The sequence below is a fragment of the Phacochoerus africanus genome, chromosome 8, assembly GCF_016906955.1.
Source record: "Phacochoerus africanus isolate WHEZ1 chromosome 8, ROS_Pafr_v1, whole genome shotgun sequence".
Classification (NCBI taxonomy): domain Eukaryota; kingdom Metazoa; phylum Chordata; class Mammalia; order Artiodactyla; family Suidae; genus Phacochoerus; species Phacochoerus africanus.
In genome coordinates this window covers 60,487,249-60,507,595 of record NC_062551.1, presented here as the reverse complement: position 1 = coordinate 60,507,595, position 20,347 = coordinate 60,487,249, and the positions used below count along the sequence as shown (strand labels likewise).

Here is a 20,347-nt window from a genome sequence, read left to right as displayed (position 1 = left end):
GCCGTGGCTCTGGTGTAGGCCAGTGGCTACAGCTCCTATTGGACCCCTAGCCTGGGAACCTCCATATGCCAGGGGTGCGGCCCTAGAAAAAGACCAAAAAAAAAAAAAGAAAAAAAAACTTTGGCCAAAGGATGACTCGTGTTCAACTCCCCCAGAGTCCCAAGGGGTACCTGATTGGGTGACAAGTGAATGGTGTATAACCGGCAAACAAAACCTCAGGGAATGACGTCAGAGCAGCTCAGCTAACAGTTTGGTGAAGGAGTCTGTGTTTGCGTATGCCTGGTTTCTATTTGCATAGTAGATGAAAACAACACACTTCATAATTTTAACTTTGTAGAGTTTATAACTATGCCATCATATTACATAGTTATGAAAAAGTTACATTCTCATTAAACTACAAAACATCATTCTGTGAGTAGAGATCCACCTCCTTTTTCTGTGCATAATAACCACTGATTTCCCATAATTTAAGCAATCAATTTACTAGTGCTAGACATTAAGCCATTCCAAGGTTTTGTTTTTTCACAATTCTGTAATGTGCTTATGCATCTGTATTTCTGTACCTGTGCTTCATAAGAAGATACATTCCTAGATATAGAATTGCAGCAGAGTGATTAATGACATTTAAAATGTGGACAGAGGAGTTCCCTTGTGGAATGGCAGATTAAGGATCTGGCAATGTCACTGCAGTAGCTTGAGTTGCTGCTGTGGTATGGGTTCGATCCCTGGCCTGAAAATTTCCATATGCCACAGACACAGCCAAAAAATTATATGAAATGTCAAAAGGTTGCACCACATTGTCTTCTAAAATGACTTTGTACCTCTTACCTTCCTGGTGCATAAAAATATACTTTCTCACACCTGCAACAGTGCTGGCTATCATCCATAAAATGTGTGCTGGCTTGTGTTGGTGGTGAAGACTGAAGATGAAAAAAAAACCCCAAACAAAAAAACTTCGTTTATCGAAGTGTTACTGTCAACTATCTTTTCAGACTTCGTCAGATTGTGTATCTTATCCTTGTCTCTTTCCAACAACCCTTTTTATAAGGACTTTATACTTTGCAGTCCATGTCTAAAATAGCTCTCAGCCTGTCATGTGCCTTTTAACTGTGCACACAGTATCTTAACCATTGAAGAAAAATTTAAATCTTTTCCGTGGTCCTACCAACACTCTCTCTCTCTTCATGGCTTCTGGACTGTGTCCTGCTTACCAAAGCCTTCCTTAACTCAAAGGGATAAAAATATTCTACATTGTATCGTGTTTGCTGTTACATCATAATCCACATTGAATGAGTGTTTCTGTGAGGGGTGAAAGGTGCATCTGACTTTATTTCCAGTTGCATAGATGTCCAGCACCATTTAAGTGATTCCTCTCTCCCAGTGACACATCAACTACATTACTTGCAGCCAACTCAATTCATGGGTGTATGGTCTTTTTCAAAAACTTTCCCGTGATGCTTGCCTATTGACCACTCTACTTGATTTTCAGCACAAACCTGTCAATGTGAAAATATCCTATAGGGATTGTTGACTGGAATTGACTGAACATGCAGACATGTTTTTAATACTGAAATTTCTATCTAGAATCATCTATGGATTTCCACTTATTCAGAGCTTCTGTTCTCCTTCACTAGGTTAATAATTTCCTTCCTTTACAGTAGAAATTGACAGAACACTATAAATCAACTATAATGGAAAAAACAAAAATCATATAAACTTAAAAAAATTGCCTGCCTATAATAACCATGGGTAAATTCATCTATTATTTCATTTTTTTCTGGGTTTGATATCAGTATTGAATTAGCCTCATGAAGGAAGTATTCTAAATACTTCAAAATACTCTGCTTGAATTTTTTTTCCTATACTCTAGAACAGACTAATTATGGTTCCTTGAAGGTTTAGAATTAATCTGTGAGTGTGAGTCCAGGTGTTTCAAAAGAGAGCTAGACTATTCAAGTTCTCTGTTTCTTCCATTTTAAATATTAGGAATTTTTATTTTTTGTCTTGACTAAATATAGTCTTACTTTCTTTGCAGCAAATTCTAATCCTTATGTTCCAATCTTGTCTGGAGCCCTAGGCACTTCCTAAAACATATTCTATATCTTGGGTCACACTGAATTTCCTTACTAGCAAAGGAACAGAGTGTTATTTTGTGATATCAAGCTTTACACATACTCCAACACGAATCCTCATCATCCACATTAAGCTTCAGTTCCAAAATTGTTATGATCTCTTAGTGCATATACTGCCTTCCAGAGTTCACTATTTAAAAATAATTCTCAAGCAGAACTCTGAAGGATACTGAGCTAATGTTTATGGAGCACTTAGTCTGAATCAGGCACTAGGCTGAGCACTTTATATGAATCAAGTAATTTAAAAATTCACAGCAAAAAATTTAAGAGAGTCATATCATTACATTTACATTTTGAAAAGACCACTGTGAAAATAGTATGAGGAATGAACTTAAAGGGGACAAAAATGATGCAAGGAGACCAGTTTTTAGACAATTGGAGTAGACCAATGAGAACTGAAAGATGTGGAATTCCAAAAATAATTAGCAGACATATCCACAGGACTTGGTGAGAAAGGGCTAGGGGCCTGAGATGTCTCTGCAGCATGAATCTTCTGATGGTGAACGAGGTGTGCATTTTGTCTGAAGACTTTTCTACATTCCTAACATTCATACGTTCTCTCTCTAGTGTGGATTCTTCTATGGAGATTAAGGTGTGCCATCTGCCTGAAGGTTTTCCCACATTCCTTACATTCATATGGTTTTTCTCCAGAATGAATTCTCTGATGAACGATAAAGGATTGCCGATGACCAAAGGCTTTACCGCATGTACTACATTCATAAGGTTTCTCCCCCATGTGACATCTTTGATGACAAACGAGGGATGATTTTGTTCTGAATGCCTTCTCACACTCAACACATTCATAGGGCCTTTGGCCAGTATGAAGTCTCTGATGCCTAACAAGGGATGAATTATCAATAAAGGCCTTCTCACATTCAGTACATTTAAAGGGCTTCTCTCCAGTGTGAACTCTCTGGTGCTGAATAAGGCGGGTAGTCTGGCTAAAGGCTTTACCACATTCGGTACATTCATAAGGTTTCTCTTCAGTATGGATTTTGTGATGTTGTGCAAGGTGTGCCCTCTGGTTGAAAGCTTTCCCACATTCTTTACATGTGTAAGGTTTCTCTCCAGTATGAATTCTCTGATGGGTAGCCAGCTGTGAACTGATGCTAAAAGCTTTTCCACATTCCTTACATTCAAAGGGTTTTTCGCCAGTATGAATTCTCAGGTGACTAGCAAGGTGTATGCTCTGCCTAAAGGCTTTCCCACATTCCCTGCATTCATAAGGCTTCTCTCCAGAATGCACCCTTTGATGCTGAGTAAGTGAAGCCTGATGACTGAAGGCCTTCCCACAGACATCACACTCATATGGTTTCTCTCCTGTGTGGATTCTCTGATGGACAGTCAGGGACGAGCCATAGCTGAAGCTCTTCCCACACACATTACATTTGTAGGGTTTCTCTCCAGTATGAATTCTTCTATGCTGATTAAGTCCGATGTGATCACTGAAGGCCTTCCCACAGTCGATGCAATCAAAAGGTTTCTCCCCAGTGTGGGAATACCTCCAGTGTCGAATAAGGGATGTGTTCTGCCTGAAGGCTTTCCCACACTCGATACATTCATAGGGTCTTTTGTCAGTGTGACATCTCTGATGCCGCGTAAAGGATGAGCCATCACCAAAGGCCTTTCCACATTCATTACATTTATAAGGCTTCTCCCCAGTATGAATTCTCTGATGCTGGGCAAGGTGTGCAGGCTGGCTGAAGGCTTTTCTACACTCCTTACATTTATATGGTTTTTCTCCAGTATGAATTCTTTGATGTTGAATAAGGTGTACATTTTGGCTGAAGGCTTTCCTACATTCCTTACATTCAAAGAGTTTCTCTCCAGTATGTATTCTGTAGTGTTGGGCAAGGTGTTGACTCTGGTTGAAGGCTTTCCCACATTCTTTACACTCATATGGTTTCTCTCCAGTATGAATTCTCTGATGAACAGTAAGGGATGAGCTCTGGGTGAAGGTTTTCTCACATTCATCACATTTAAAAAGTTTCTTACCTGCATAGACTTTCTTGTATTTTATTACCATGGAATTTTTGGAAAAGCTTTTTTTATCTGACTTGTGATTAAAAACATTCTCTTCTACATTGTCTAGAGGGATAAGTTTCCCAGATTTGTTATATTTAGGGTCTATTTTCACAGTAAGGTTTTCTTTAAGAGTGACTGTTTCTTGCCTGGTAAATGTCTCTTGGCTTAACAACTGCCTCTCAAAAAGATCTTCATATTTCCAATTTTCTCCAAAAGTGGAACACTCAAGTCCACAGGTTGTAATTCTCTCCATTAACACATCATCACACACAAACTGCTTCAAAGGTAATTCTTGGGTCTCATATATAGATTCCCAATCTGAAAGATGCAAAATTAAAAAAAAACATATTTCCTTTATCATGAGCTATAATAAAGGAAATATTTCCTTTATCATGAGCAAATATTTCCTTTATCATGAGCTATAATAAAGGAAACACTGAACATGGAAAAAGTCATTCAAAAATAATAAATTCTACAAAATATATTATGTACAGACATGTCAGATGAAAAAATATACAAGCAGACCCCAGAAAGTTAGGGCTCACAGAGGAACATGGAAAAGGTGATTTTGAAGTAGTCTGCAATGGTAGTATTTTATGCCTGTAGTAACATTAGAAACTATAAACGAAACTCTCTTCCTCTCTTCTCTCCCACTTCTAGGCGATCTGCATATATAGCTAGGTTAACTTTGTCTAAAAACAATATCATCACATAAGTACATGGCTTACTAGATGGTAATTGTGCGAGAATAGGGAAATGTTCATTATATAAGGTGGTTAGGGAAAGCCTCTGATGAGATGATTTTTGAGCTCTGGACTGATAGTCAAGCATGGACAGAGAGCCCACAGAGGAGCATTCTAGGCAGAGAAACAGAATACAAAAGCCTGAGTCAGTAAAGAGCTTGTGAGTTCAGAAAAGGCGACCAATGGGCTAGAGCATTGCTTTTCAACTGTATGTCAGGCATTTGTTGGAAATGACATTTATAAGACACACTGCACTACCTATGATCCAGATGCAAGCATTCTTGGAACTCAGACTACCTCTAGCCCCATCTGGTCCCCCAACGCTTAGAGACTCAGGATATTGGCATACCTGTAACACACTTGGAACATACCTTCATGCCTCACATAGTTTACAAACTCTGGACTAAAATACAGTGAAAAAAACTAAAAAGTTATAGAGGATAAGGCTGGAGAAGTAGGAAGGATCTGGTTACAAAGAGGCTGGTAGGGTTTGAATTTTTCCTATTTGCAACAGGAAACAAAAAAGATTTAAAGCAGAAGGGTATGTTATGATTTGCAAGCATCGTCTAATTTTGGAGTTAAGATTTAAGAATCAGAGAAGCTTATGTAAGTCTGTATCGCAAAAGGATAGAAGAGCTGAATAAAATTTTCTTGCAAAATGAGTTATTAGAAGTCAAGTAGAAGAGGAGATATTTGGGGAGCCCATGCTAAGTGGTAACATGTCATTTTTATCATAATTGGAAGGCTTGAGAAGTGTTTCTAAGAAACATAAGAAAGAAGTATAACCTCTGAAAATGGCTGAGCCTTTACCTAGAAAAGATTCTGCTATCTGGTTCTTCCACACTCACCTGGGAATGGGCTACTTGTCTTCTCACTCTTCATCACCCAAGGCTCTTTCCCTTGCTCCAGTAAGGAGATGACATATGGCTTAGAGATACAAAGTCCTGCATACAAAAAGATATGAAAATTGGCCATGTTTGGGGCATTTCAGAACCAGCTGGGAATTTCAGCCAGTTCCTTAACTGTGATAGAATTATATCACAGGAATGAATAGATCAAGGGGTGAGAGACTACATAAAGCTTCCAGCATAGTTTAGTGGGACTGCCAACTGTCAACTCTATAAAAGTTAAATCATTTTCTAAGGGGTCAGGGGGAGAAGTAAAGCCCAACATTTTCAGAAGATCACCAGACAAGAGTAAGTGAGGTCACATAAAGGGTCCCTAGAGGCAGTTTGAAATTTGAGTCAAGTTAAACTGCCTGATTTAAAAACAAAACAAAATTTTTCAGAGGAATGTAAAAGAATCCTGAGTTTCTACAATGTATTATTTACAGTGTTTGGAATAAAATTCAAAATTACAAAATTACTATATAAGAAAAGGAAAAAAGTGGAGGAGTTCCTGTCATGGCTCAGCAGAAACGAATCTGACTAGCATCCATGAGGACACAGGTTTGATTCCTGGCCTGGCTCAGTGGGTTAAGGATCCAGTGTTGCCATGAACTGTGGTGTGGGTCACAGATGCAGCTCGGATCTGGCATTGCTGTGGCTGTGGTGTAGGCCAGCAGCTATAGTTCTGATTCAACCTCTAGCCTGAGAACCTCCATATGCTGCAGGTATGACCCAAAAAAGACTAAATAAATAAATAAATAAAGGAAAAAGTGAAGCATACTCAGAAAAAAAAAAGGCAATTAATGGAGGCCTATAATACAGATATTGGAATCAGCAGACCAGTATTTTATTTATTTATTTATTTATTTTTTATTACACAATTTTATCTTATTTATTTTTTATTTTTTATTTTTTTTGTCTTTTTGCCTTTTCTAGGGCCGCTGCCTTGGCATATGGAGGTTCCCAGGCTAGGGGTTGAATCAGAGCTGTAGCCGCCAGACTACGCCAGAGCCACAGCAACACAGGATCTGAGCCTCATCTGTGACCTATACCACAGCTCACAGCAATACTGGATCCTTATCCCACTGAGCAAGGCCAGGGATCAAACCCACAACCTCATGGTTCCTAGTCGGATTCGTTAACCACTGAGCCACAACAGGAACTCCAGACCAGTATTTTAAAAAAGCTATAATATCTATATTCAAAAATGTAAAGGAAAATATGCTTGTAATTTTTCAGCAGCAAAACAGAATATAAAAAAGAACCAAGCAAAAGTCTGGAGCTGCAAAACACAGTATCTGAAAGTTAAAAGTTCACTTAGATAGGCTTAACAAGACATTGAAGAAGACAAGGAAATAGTCAACTTGAAGATAAATCCATAGAAATTATCTAATTTGGCAGAGGAAAAAGATTTCTATAAGTGAACAGATCCTTAGTTACCCAAGGCACAATATCCAAAGTTCTAATATGTTTGTAATTGAAATCCCAGAAGGAGAAGAGAGGGTAGAAAAAATTACTTGAAGAAATAATCGCCAAAATTTTCTCAAATTTGGTGAAAAACATACACTTAGTTTCAAGAAGCTCCAGGAACCACAAGCAGGATAAAAGGGGCCTCCAGGCAAGAGAAAGCTATCTAGTCAATGAGGTGCCCCAGGCCTGAGAAGGGTCCATATTACTTTTCCCTAAGAACATCTGAAGCAATTTTCAAAGTTTGTGCCTCACTAGTTCACTTATTATAAGTTAATAAAAATATAGATTTTTACAAGAAATATTCTGAATTTTAATAATCCAGCTATATTCTTGGGGAAGTTTGTCACCACTAGTGGTAACGAGACTGCAGGACTGAGGAAACAAGGCAGCAGATGAGATCAGTAAGAGTCACATCATGTCCAGTGTTTCTAATTAACTAAAGGGCATATTTGTGAAATATCTGATACACACCAAATTCACTGACTAAATCTGAAATTTTCATCAATCTCTGAATATCCTCTTTCTTTTTCAGATTCCATTCTGACCTAGACACAGTAAAAAAAAAAAAGACTTGTAATAATAAATATGTAAAGAGTCTCTAAGGGTAATTCTGAATTACACAGAGGGGAAAAAGACACTCACCCAGTGACACCAGACTCTGATAGTTCTCCAACATCATACTCCTATATAAATTCCTCTGAGCAGGGTTCAGCCATTCCCATTCCTCCTGGGAAAAGTCAACTGCCACATCCTTGAATGTCACCAAGTCCTGAAATGACCCCAAAATATTCTATTTTATTATTTTTTTAAATTTTTGTCTTTTGTCTTTTCAGGCCCATACCCGTGGCATATGGAGGTTCCCAGGCTAGGGGTCTAATCGGAGCTACAGCAATGTGGGATCCGAGGCATGTCTGCAACCCACACCACAGCTCACAGCAACAACGGATCCTCAACCCACTGAGCAAGGCCAGGATTGAACCCATAACCTCATGGTTCCTAGTCGGATTTGTTAACCACTGAGCCATGATGAGAACTCCTAGAATGCAATTTTTTTAATGCTGTACCATTAATAATTAATTAGCACATCATGCCATAGAAGAGAGACCTGGATGGCAATATGAGAAATCACCCAGTGTGTAAGACTAAAACACAGCCAACTTGTGTACTGAATGAGTATAAGCCAATATATACTTAAACAATATCAAAATGAAACGTACTGCAGAGGAGGTTGCAGCTGTGGCTCAATTCAGTCCTGGCCCAGGAACTTCTGTATGTTACAGGTGTGGCCATAATTTTTTAAAAAAAGATTTAATGTCCAGTTACAATCACTAGCAGGTTGTGACAAAACTTTTTCTATCCTTTTTTTTTTTTTAAATTGAGATATGATTGACTTAGAATAGTACATAAATTTCAGCTCAAGGAATCAGGCTCCCCAACTTCAGACTTTACTACAAAGCTACAGTCATCAAAACAGTAAGGTACTGCCACAAAAACAGATATATAGATCACTGGAACAGCACAGAAAGCCCAGAAATAAACCCAGGCACCTATGAACAATTTAACCACAACAAAGGAGGCAAGAAGATTCAATAGAGGGAGTTCCCATTGTGGCTCAGTGGTAATGAACCCAACTAGGGTCCATGAGGATTCGGGTTTGATCCCTGGCCTTGTTCAGTGGGTTAAGGATCCAATATGGCCAGTGAGCTGTAGTGTAGGTTGCACACTCAGCTTGGATCCCATGTTGCTGTGGCGGAGGCTCAAAGCTACAGCTCCAATTTGACCCCTAGCCTGGGAATCTCCATATGCTGTGGGTGTGGCCGTAAAAAGCAAAAATAAAATAAAAAGAAATAAAAATACATGACTCCAGTCTAATAATGAGAAAAACATCAGATTTAAGTAAGAGATGTCCTACAAAACACCTGAGAACCCCTCAAAACTGACAAGGTCATCAATAAGCAGAGTTCGAGAAACTGTCACAAACAAGGAGACAGACCTACTTAAGATATAGAACTACGAAATGTAATGTGGTATCCCAGATAGGATCCTGGAAGAGAAAAAGACATTAAGTAAAAACTAAGGAAGGAGTTCCCGTCGTGGCTCAGTGGTTAACGAATCCAACTAGTGAACCATGAGGTTGCAGGTTCAATCCATGGCCTTGCTCAGTGGGTTAAGGATCCAGCGTTGCCGTTAGTTGCAGACATGGCTCAGATCTGGCATTGCTGTGGCTGTGGTGCAGGCCGGCAGCTAGAGCTCTGATTCAAGCCCCAGCTTGGGAACCTCTATGTGCCACGGGTATCGTCCTAAAAAAGAAAAGAAAAAAGTTGGAGTTCCCGTCGTGGCGCAGTGGTTAACGAATCCAACTAGGAACCATGAGGTTGCGGGTTCAGTCCCTGCCCTTGCTCAGTGGGTTAACGATCCGGCGTTCCGTGAGCTGTGATGTAGGTTGCAGACGCAGCTCGGATCCCGAGTTGCTGTGGCTCTGGCGTAGGCCGGTGGCTACAGCTCCGATTCGACCCCTAGCCTGGGAACCTCCATATGCCGAGGGAGCGGCCCAAGAAATAGCAAAAAAAACAAAAAAAAAGAAAAAAGTTGAGAGAGATTCCTGGTTATCGAGGGTGTTAGGATTCAGCGTTTTCACTGCTGCAGCCCAGGTTCAATCCCCGGTCTGAGAACTGAGATCCCACATCAAGCCACTGCATGCTGTGCCTCCCCGCCCCTAGAAGTAAACCTTATCAAAAGGAAGACATCAAAGTTTCACATTATTTCTTAAGATTTTTAAATATACAGAGTCCAGCTTCTTAATTCAAAATAATGAGGCACATAGTACAAAATCAAGAGTGAAAAATCAGAAAATAGAAACTCGGAGTTCCCATTGTGGCACAGTGGAAACGAATCTGACTAGGAACCATGAGGTTGTGGGTTCTATCCCTGGCCTCGCTCAGTGGGTTAAGGATCTGGCATTGCCATGAGCTGTGGTGTAGGTGGCAGACCTGGCTCGGCTCTGGCGTGGCTGTGGCTGTGGCATAAGCTGGCAGCAATAGCTCCTATTAGACCCCTAGCCTGGGAATCTCCATGTGCCACAGGTGTGCCCCTAAAAGGACAAAAAAAAAAAAAAGAAACTCATAGGAGATACAAATAATAGAATTATCTGACACTTAGGTCAAAAAAGTATAGCTAATATTTTCAAGGAATTAATAGGAAAGATGGTGAACTTATGTGGAAAATGAGAAATTATATAAAGCATACAAACATTCTAGAACTAAAAATGCAATAATAGAAGTTAAGAATTCAATGATAGAAATTTCGCAGATTAGAGAGTTGAAGAAAAAGTACAAATACCACATATAATAGTAAAAAATATAATTTTAGAAGGAAAGGAAAGGGTCTGAGCTAACATTTTTTAAAGACAGTTTTGAAATTTTCCAAAATTGAAGACACCAAACTCCTCTGAACCCTGATATAAAACAGAAACAAAATAATGTTTGAAGGTAGGAAAAAAAATTCCAAAACTGTGTGTTGGGTATTTGGGGTGCTGGGTTTGTTAATGGATTAAATCTTATCATTCATAGCGGTAGGTTAATAGATAATATCCCAAACTAAATAAGCAGGCATAGTGTTCCAGACATTATTCAGGAGCATGAAGGAGTTCCCGTCATGGCGCAGCGGAAACGAATCTGACTAGGAACCATGAGGTTGTGGGTTCGATCCCTGGCCTCGCTCAGTGGGTTAAGGATCCAGTGCTGCCGTGCGCTGTGGTGTAGGCTGGCAGCTGTAGCTCCAATTAGACCCCTAGTCTGGGACTCTCCGCATACTGCAAGTGTGGCCCTAAAAAGCAAAAACAAACAACAAAAAAACCAATATTATTCAGGAGTATGAAGTTAAATATCAGAACCAAGACATGAAGTGGTAACATTATGGCTATCACCTATTTCTATAGGACAAACGAGGGGAAAGTGAAGTTTTGTGACTTCAGATACAATTTCAATATTTTCATATACACAAACTAAAAGTTCGGTGTCGGAAGATTATGTTAGCTGATGCATAAAGTGTTTCTAATGCTGAAGACACAGATACCCCAAATGCATGTTAATATTTCATGAACTCTGACAAGGGGAAAAAAAAATAGTGTTTTCAAATTAATACGTGATTTTCAAAATAAAACGTGTAATTTAATTAAATATTAGTAAGTGGACATTTGAGTCTCATCTATACAATGAGGGAATATTTTCTACTTGGCAGAAATTTGGAGTGGAGAACTTTTCACTGGTAAAATTAAGGGCTTCCTTTATATTCAGGGTTCCTTATGCAAATAACATAGCTTAAAATTTTAAGGTTAGGAAGTTCCCTTATGGTATCGCAAGTTAAGGATCTGGCATTGCCACAGGCATGGCAGGCTCCAATTGCAGCATGGGTTCAGTCCCTGGCCTGGTAACTTCCACATGCCACATGTAGCCAAAAAAAAAAAAAAAAATTATAAGATTAAAAACAGAAACACAAGTAAAACTGAATATATATTTTTTTAATTTGCCAGCAAGAGAATCAAAATATACAGGAATTTAGTGTGACATAAAGGTGGCATTCCAAATCCATGTGAAAGAGATGAATTATTCAATAATTGCCATTGAGTCAACTGGACAGACAACTGGGAAGAAAATGAACCTCTGTCTCTCTTATAAGTTAAAAATAGATTGTAACAATTTAATGTGAAAAGTTAACTTGAGGAGTTCCTGCTGTGGCACAGCAGGTTAAGAATCTGACTGCAACAGCTCAGGTCACTGCAGAGGCCCAGGTTCAATCCCTGGCTGGCACAGTGTCTTAAAGGATCCAGTGGTGCTGTAGCTACAATGTAGGTCACAGCTACAGATCAAATTCAGTCCCTGCCCTGGAAACTTCCATAGGCCTTGGATGCAGCCTTAAAAAAAAAAAAAAATTTGAGCTTTACCCTCATAGAAAAAAAAAAATCACAGATCAAGTCTCAATAGAGCTCTTTGGTCTCAGCGGTGGAAGCAAGATGACAAAGGGAATGTCATCGTTTGGAAAGTGTCAGAATAGGATGCACACGTTGTGCCGCCGCTGTGGCTCTAAGGCCACATCTAAGGCCACATCTCCAAAAGTGGACCTGTGGCAAGTGTGGCTACCCTGCCAAGCGAAAGAGGAAGTATAGCTGGAGGGCGAAAGTTAAAAGACAAAATATCACCGGGAGTGGGCGAATGAGGCACCTAAAAATTGTATGTGGCAGTTTCAGGCATAGATTCCGTGAAGCAACAATACCTAAACCCCAAGAGGTCAGCTGTTGCGACATCCAGTTCATCTTAAGGATTTCAGCAAAGTCATGCAATAAATATTCTGGTTTAAAAAAAAAAAAAACAGTCTCAACAGAAACTTAACTGTAAAGGGTAAAACAAATCTTTTAGAAGAAAAGTAGGAGGGAGTTACCTAGTGGCCTAATGGATAAAGGATCTAGTGTTGTCACTGCCATGGCTGGGACAAAGGAAAAAAAAAAAAAGAAAACAGAACCATCTATATGCCCTAAGGGTAGACAAACATTTCCTAAGCAGGACACACAAAAGCACTAGCTATGAAAGGGAAAAAAGCATCTATGTATGCATAGAAATAGAATATCCCTGAACGAATGAATAGAAGCCAAGGATAGTTACTGTCTCCAGAGAACTGGGAGGCAAGAGAGAGGTTTTGAATTTTGTACTATTTGCACCTATCACCAATTTTAACTTTTTTTTAATTTGCCAAAATTATGTAGGATAAGCTTTTTTTAGGTGAGCAAATGAGGCTGGGAATTCATACATTTAAAAAAAGAAAAGGAAAAATGGAAATTCCCTAGTGGCTCAGCCAATGAAGAATCTGGTGGTGTCACTGCTGTGGTTACTATTGTGGGGCGGGTTCAATCCCCAGCCCAGGAACTTCCATGTGCCACGAATGAGGTTTAAAAAATAAATAAATAGGGAGTTCCCGTCATGGCGCAGTGGTTAACGAATCCAACTAGGAACCATGAGGTTGCGGGTTCGGTCCCTGCCCTTGCTCAGTGGGTTAACGATCCGGCGTTGCCGTGAGCTGTGGTGTAGGTTGCAGACGCGGCTCGGATCCTGAGTTGCTGTGGCTCTGGTGTAGGCCGGTGGCTACAGCTCCGATTCAACCCCTAGCCTGGGAACCTCCATATGCCGTGGGAGCGGCCCAAGAAATAGCAACAACAACAACAACAACAACAACAACAACAAAAAAGACAAAAAGACAAAAAATAAAGAAAGAAAAGTGTTTAAGAACTTAAGGACATAAGTTCCCACTGTGGCTCAGCAGGTTAAGAAACCAATAAAGCGTACTTGAGGATGTGGGTTTGATCCCTGGTCTCACTCAGTGGGTGAAGGACCAGGCATTGTCCCAAGCTGCAGCACAGGTCAAAGATGCAGCTCAGATCTGGTGTTGCCAGTGTGGCTGTGGTTGTGGTATAGGCTGGCAGCTGCAGCTCTGATTCGACCCACAGGCCAGGAAATTCCCTATGCTGCAGGTGCAGCAATAAGAAGAAAAATAAGTAATTTAAAAATAAATAATTAAAAAAAAATTTTTTTGTCTTTTTTTTGTTGTTGTTGGTATTGTTGTTGTTGCTATTTCTTGGGCCGCTCCCACGGCATATGGAGGTTCCCAGGCTAGGGGTCGAATCGGAGCTGTAGCCACCGGCCTATGCCAGAGCCACAGCAACTCGGGATCCGAGCCGCGTCTGCAACCTACACCACAGCTCACGGCAACGCCGGATCGTTAACCCACTGAGCAAGGGCAGGGACCGAACCCGCAACCTCATGGTTCCTAGTTGGATTCGTTAACCACTGCGCCATGACGGGATCTCCTAAAAAAATTTTGTAAAAAGAATTTAAGGGGGGAGTTCCCATCATGGCTCAGTGGAAACGAATCTGACTAGCATCCATGAGGACGCAGGTTTGATCCCTGGCCTAACCCAGTGGGTTAAGGATCTGGGGGTTTCGTGAGCTGTGGTGTAGGCCAGCAGCTGTAGCTCCAATTCAACCCCTAGCCTGGGAACCTCCATATGCTGTGGGTGTGGCCCTAAAAAGACCCCCAAAAAAAAAAAATTTAAAGGGAGTTCCCCTTGCAGCTCAGTGGTAACGAATCTGACTAGTATCCATTAGGATGTGGGTTCGATCCCTGACCTTGCTTAGTGGGTGGATTCTGTACCTGGCGTTGCTATGAGCTGTGGTATAGGTCGCAGGCACGACTCAGTTCCTGCATTGCTGTGGCTGTAGCCAGCAGCTACAGCTCCGATTCAACCCCTAGCCCAGGAACTTCCATGTGCCACATGTGTGGCCTTAAAAAAGAAAAAAAAAAAAAAGTAAGCATATAACTGGAGATTTGGACAAAACTCAGCTAGAGGTTTGGATGCATTCTAAGAACAGGAGAGGGCTATTATGCACTTTTTGGTTTGGGACCCAATTCACTGTTACTGAGACACCTTTATTCCGTATAAGAAAAACCAAATCTTTTCACAAATGTCAACAATGAATCAAAATGAAGTGGGAAGAAGAGGGGGCTCAGAGGGAGCTTTATGCCTTATCAGACTCAGTTTTATTTACCCGTTATGTAGTCTTGAGTTAAGGACAGAGCTGTCTGGGAGAAGTGGGAACCAGGTGCTTAGATAAGGGTTTGGGGGACTTTTCAAAAGGAAAGCAGGTTGGGAGCTGCCAACTAGTATCCATGAGGATGCGGGTTCGATTCCTGGCCTCTGCTCAGGGGGTTAAGAATCCAGCATTGCCGTGAGCTGTGGTGTAGGTCACAGACAAGGCTCTGATCCTTCACTGCGGCCCTAAAAAAAAAAGGCAAAACTGAACAAAACAAAAAACCACCTTTCATAGAGGAGAAATAACTAACCTGGGGTATGACTTTCACTAGTTCAACAGTCATTCTTGCCTTCTTTTCCTGGCTTCTTTCTTGGAGAACAGAAGTGTCTTAGGAGGGTAAGGCTGGAGGAAGAAAAAGAAGAGTGAGAAGATGAGCCCTTCTTTGCACTCCCAGAATCACCAGCCTAAAAACTCTGTCTTCCATTTCTTTTTTTCAGCCTTCTTTGGTTCCCCTGCCCACATAAATGGGAGATTACAGGCAACCAACTGTGGTTGAGGGGTCCAGTTTACACCTCTGTCTCTCCTATGCTTGAGGTCCTAATTTTTTTTGTTTTTTTTTTTGGTCTTTTTTTCTTTTTAGGGCTGCACCCATGGCACATGAAGCTTCCCAGGCTAGGGGTCGAATTGGAGCTGTAGCCACCAGACTACACCACAGCCACAGCAACGCCAGATCTGAGCTGTATCTGCAACCTACACCACAGCTCACAGCAACGCTGGATCCTTAACCCACTGAGCAAGGTCAGGGATCAAACCCACAACCTCACGGTTCCTAGTTGGATTCGTTTTCACTGTGCCACAACGGGAACTCCTCCAGGTCCTAAATTTAATATTTTTCCTAAAAGTTACATTCCAATTCTTTGGTCTTATTATGAATTTAAAAAGAGACACGCAGAGTTCCCCTCGTGGCTCAGTGGTTAACGAATCTGATTAGGAACCATGAGGTTGCAGGTTCGATCCCTGGCCTTGCTCAGTGGGTTAACGTGCCGGCGTTGCCGTGAGCTGTGGTGTAGGTCCCAGACTTGGCTCAGATCTGGCGTTGCTGTTGCTGTGGTGTAGGCCAGTGGCTACAGCTCTGATTAGACCCCTAGCCTGGGAACCTCTGAAGGTGCAGCCCTAGAAAAGGCAAAAACAAAACAAAAAGAGACACGCTAGGTACTCTGCATAGATTATATTCTCTCACTTTATTTTAAAAAAGAATCCCATGAAATAGTTGCTTCCTCTATTTTATAGGTAATGGTGAACTTTTTCCCTTCCCGCCTCTTCATGCTTTGATATAGTCTACACTGTCTAGTGTGAGACTCTGATTCGAAAATACCACTAGAGGTCAGGGTCAGCTTCCTTCTCCTCCCCAATCCCCAAGGGCTTTGCTTTTCTCTCACCCTGGGACAAAGGTTTTTTTTTTTTTTTTTTTTTCCTTCTCTTTAGGGCCACACCCACGACACACAGAGGTTCCCAGGCTAGAGGTCGAATCGGAGCTACAGCTGCCAACCTACACCACAGCCACAGGAGGCAGGATCTGAGCCGTGTCTCCACCTACACCACAGCTCACAGCAACTCGGGATCCTTAACCCACTGATTGAGGCCAGGGATTGAACCTGTGACCTCATGGTTCCTAGTTGGATTCCTTTCTGCTGCACCACGATGGGAACTCCCAGGACAATGGATTCTTAAATACCCAATTTGCCGCTTTTATTTCCATCTCTCTTTGCAGCCCCTTCCTGTCTTCTCCTAGAGCTCTCCTGCTCCAGTCACCCCGCCTCTTGCTTCTCACTGGAACTTGTGGACTGAAAGCAGGGAATTCTACTCCAGGATTCTTATCCTAGCAACACATAATTCCATAAAGCTACATACACAAAGAAGCCAAAGCTCTCAACCTCCCATGCAGTCTCCTCATAGCCATCAGCACCACACAGGGCCAGTTAAACCACACAGGGCGACACAGACACTGACCCTAGATCTCACATACCTCGATTACAGAGAGGACACACGGTCTCAGAGGCCATGGGTACAAACACACATGGTGATACACAAACATCACATGTACCCATGTCCCTGCCCATATCTGTTCCTCCCACCCACACCCCACAATCTCACAGATGTGTATCTGCCAGCCCCATACGTGGTTCACATAGTCTCTCTACTACTCATTTATTTATTTACTTATTTATTTATAAATAACACCTGCAGCATATGGAGGTTCCCAGGCTAGGGGTCTCATCAGAGCTGTAGCCACTGGCCTACGCCAGAGACACAGCAACGTGGGATCCAAGCCGCATCTGTGACCTACACCACAACTCATGGCAACTCGGGATCCTCAACCCACTGAGCAAGGCCCAGGATTGAACCCGCAACCTCATGGTTCCTAGTGGGATTTGTTAACCACTGAGGAAGGGAACTCCTATTTATTATTATTAAGGTAAAGTTGATTTACAGTGTGCCTATTTCTGCTGTACAATGACCCAGTCCTATGTATATATACATTCTTTTTCTCATATATTTTTTTTGCGTCTTTTTAGGGCCACACCCTCGGCACTTGGAGGTTCCCAGGCTAGGGGTGGAATCAGAGCTGTAGCCACCAGCCTACACAACAGCCACAGCCACAGGGTATCTGAGTCATGTCTGTGACCTATACCACAGCTCACAGCAATGCTGGATCCTTAACCCACTGAGCGAGGCCAGGGATTGAACCTGAGTCCTCATGGATCCTAGTTGGGTTCGTTAACTGCTGAGCCACGATGAGAACTTCTCGTATTCTTTTTTTTTTTTCATTATTTTTTTGGTCTTTTAGGTCCAAACCCGTGCCAAATGGAAGTTCCCAGTTAGGGGTCGAATGGGAGCAGCAGCTGCCAGCCTATGGCCTAGGTCAAAGCCACAGCAGTGCCAGATCCAATCCACATCTGTGACTTACATCACAGCTCACAGCAATGCTGGATCCTTAACCCACTAAGCCAAGGGCAGAGAGTCGAACCTGTGTCCTCATGAGTACTAGTCAGGTTCATTTCCGCTGAGCCACAACAGGAACTCCCTTCCTTACGCATTCTAAATCTAAGTAGTTTGCCTCTACTAACCCCAAACTCCCCATCCTTCTCACTCCCTTCCATCTCCCCCTTGGCAACCACAAATCTGTTCTCTTTGTCCGTATTGGCATTTGCACATTAAGGTACATGGAATGATAGGCTAACAGGGACCTGCTGTATAGCACAGAGAACTCTACCCAGTATTCTGCGAAAACCAAACCACTTTGTCGCACAGCACTGTCAATCAATTATACCTCAATGAAACTTGAAAAGGGGGAAAAAAGGACACAGGAACGCATTTGAAGGGGGTTCCTGATAGTTCAACTGGGGACAATTTGAACATCAAGATGAATAATAAAACAAATTTTTAAAAATATGTGAATCCAGGGGGTTCCCGTCATGGCTCAGTAGCTAAGGAATCCGACTAGAAACCATGAGGTGGCGGGTTTGATCCCTGGCATTGCTGTGAGCTGCGGTGTAGGCTGGCAGCTACAGCCTTGATTGGACCCCTAGCCTGGGAACCTCCATATGCTGAGGGTGCAGCCCTAGAAAAGGCAAAAAGACCAAAAAAAAAAAAAAATAGTGAATCCACATTGATCTATTCTCCCCCACCCGCAACCTCATGGATACTAGTTAGATTTGTTAACTGCTGATCCATTATAGGAACTCTGATATATTCTTGAAAGAAATAATACAAGAGAAAGTTCTTTTTGGTGATATCTATATAGATAGAGCAGAGGCAGAAAACATCACTTGGCAATACTTGTAGTGATATTAGGATTCAGGCAGGCATCATTCGTGGACAGACTCTCCCCAGGGATGACCTACTCATTACCAAGAATTTATTTTTTATTTATTTATTTTTGCTGTTTAGGGCCAAATATGCGACATACGGAAACTCCCAGGCTAGGGGTCATATTGGAGCTACAGCTGCCGGCCTACACCGCAGCCAACGCCATGCAGGATCCAAGCTGCATCTGCGATGTACACAGCCAATGCAACAAAGGATCTCTGAACCATTGAGCAAGGCCACATACTCATGGATACTAGTTTCCGCTGCACCCCAACGGGAATCCCTAATTTTTTTAATTATAACTATAAATCTGTCAATTTCTGCGATACAGCAAAGTAACCCAGTTATATAATGTGTATGTGCCTGTATATATGTGTGTATATATATATATATATTTTTTTTTTTTTTTCTCATACTATCTTCCATCATGTTCTATCCCAAGAGACTGGATACAGTTGCCTGTGCTCCAGTTTAGGACCCTGTTGTTTATCCATTCTAACTGTAATAGTTTGCATCTACTAACCCCCAACTCCCAGTCCATCCCACTCCCTCTCTGCTGCCCCTTGGCAACTACAACCCTGTTCTCCACATCTGTGAGTCCGTTTCGGTTTTGCAGGTAGGTTCATTTGCGCCATATTTTAGATTCCACTTAGAAGTGCCATCATGTGGTCTTGGTCCTCTTTTTTGACTCTCCTACTCACTTTGATCTCCGCAACACTGGTTTTTCTCTCACACATTCTCAATGGTCTGGTTCCGATTTCTCACACACAGAGATACACAGACACTGCAATTGCTGTTTCTCACACGCGATGCCCCAGTCTCGCTCACACACGACACACATGCGCTGTCACACAGCCTCACCCGCTGGACACACACACTCGTCTCACGTGCTCGCTGCTCTCTCATCGCACATTCACACCAGCAGTCTCCCTCCCTCAGTCTCCCACCCTCAGGTGTCTTTCGCACACATCTCCCTCCATGATCTCTCCGGGCCGCACGCTGGCTGACCCTCACACACAGGCACACCCGATTCTCTCATCCACACATGCTCTCAATCTCTCTCACAAGCACCGCGGCCTCTCACCGACCCTGCACACACACACCCCGCTCCAGCCGCCCCGCAGCCCCGAGCCGGGTTCGAGCCGTCGCGTCGGCGCACCCGCAGGGGCCTCTGGGAAATGTAGTCGGCCCGGGGACAACCGCAGCAGCGCCCTGGCCGGGGCTCCAGGCCCGGGTCTCTGCTGCCGGCCTCGCCCGTGGAGCCCGGCCCTTGGGCTCCGACACCCGACCACCCGGAACAACCCACCGGCTTCCCCCCCGGAAGCCGGTTGCTCTCACCCGAAGGATTTCGGGAGCCGACGCCCGGGAGCCGAGTGCGCAGGCACGGAATAGCCTCAGGTGGGCGGGGTAAGGGAGGAGTCGGTGTGGGGACGGGATAGAGGGCGTGGTTTAGAGGAGAGGGGCGTGTTCTTAGGCTGAGGAGAAAGGGAGGCGTCGGAGGCTCTTAGCGTCGCAGCGCGAGAGCCTGCGTACGCACAAGATTTCGCTCGAGGGGCGTGGCAGGGCTGGTTCCAGTTTGCGCAGGCGCGTAGAATGCGCACTCGCCCTCCCCTCGCCTGGAGACCCGAAGCGTCCCTAGT

General features: G+C 42.7%; 1 protein-coding gene and 1 pseudogene across 1 annotated transcript; one reads left to right on the top strand and one right to left on the bottom strand.

Annotated features, from left to right (window-relative positions):
* Positions 1-1,681: 1,681 nt before the first annotated feature.
* ZNF471 (zinc finger protein 471) lies at positions 1,682-20,157 on the bottom strand. Its single transcript, XM_047790610.1, has 5 exons — positions 20,046-20,157; positions 15,148-15,239; positions 7,900-8,026; positions 5,749-5,844; positions 1,682-4,475 (listed from the first exon to the last, which is right to left on the bottom strand). The coding sequence occupies exons 2-5, from the start codon at positions 15,178-15,180 to the stop codon at positions 2,674-2,676; spliced, it is 2,058 nt and encodes a 685-aa protein (XP_047646566.1). The 5' UTR covers positions 15,181-15,239; positions 20,046-20,157; the 3' UTR covers positions 1,682-2,673.
* On the top strand, positions 12,269-12,573 carry LOC125132856 (60S ribosomal protein L37-like; annotated as a pseudogene).
* Positions 20,158-20,347: the final 190 nt, after the last annotated feature.

Coding starts and splice junctions, on each gene's coding strand:
- ZNF471 (XM_047790610.1), bottom strand. CDS start 15,180: ATGACTGTTGAACTAGTGAAAGTCATACCCCAG. Junction 8,027..15,147: donor TAGTGAAAGTCATACCCCAG/GTTAGTTATTTC, acceptor GGGTCATTTCAG/GACTTGGTGACATTCAAGGA. Junction 4,476..5,748: donor GACAAGTAGCCCATTCCCAG/GTGAGTGTGGAA, acceptor TGCATCTTTCAG/ATTGGGAATCTATATATGAG.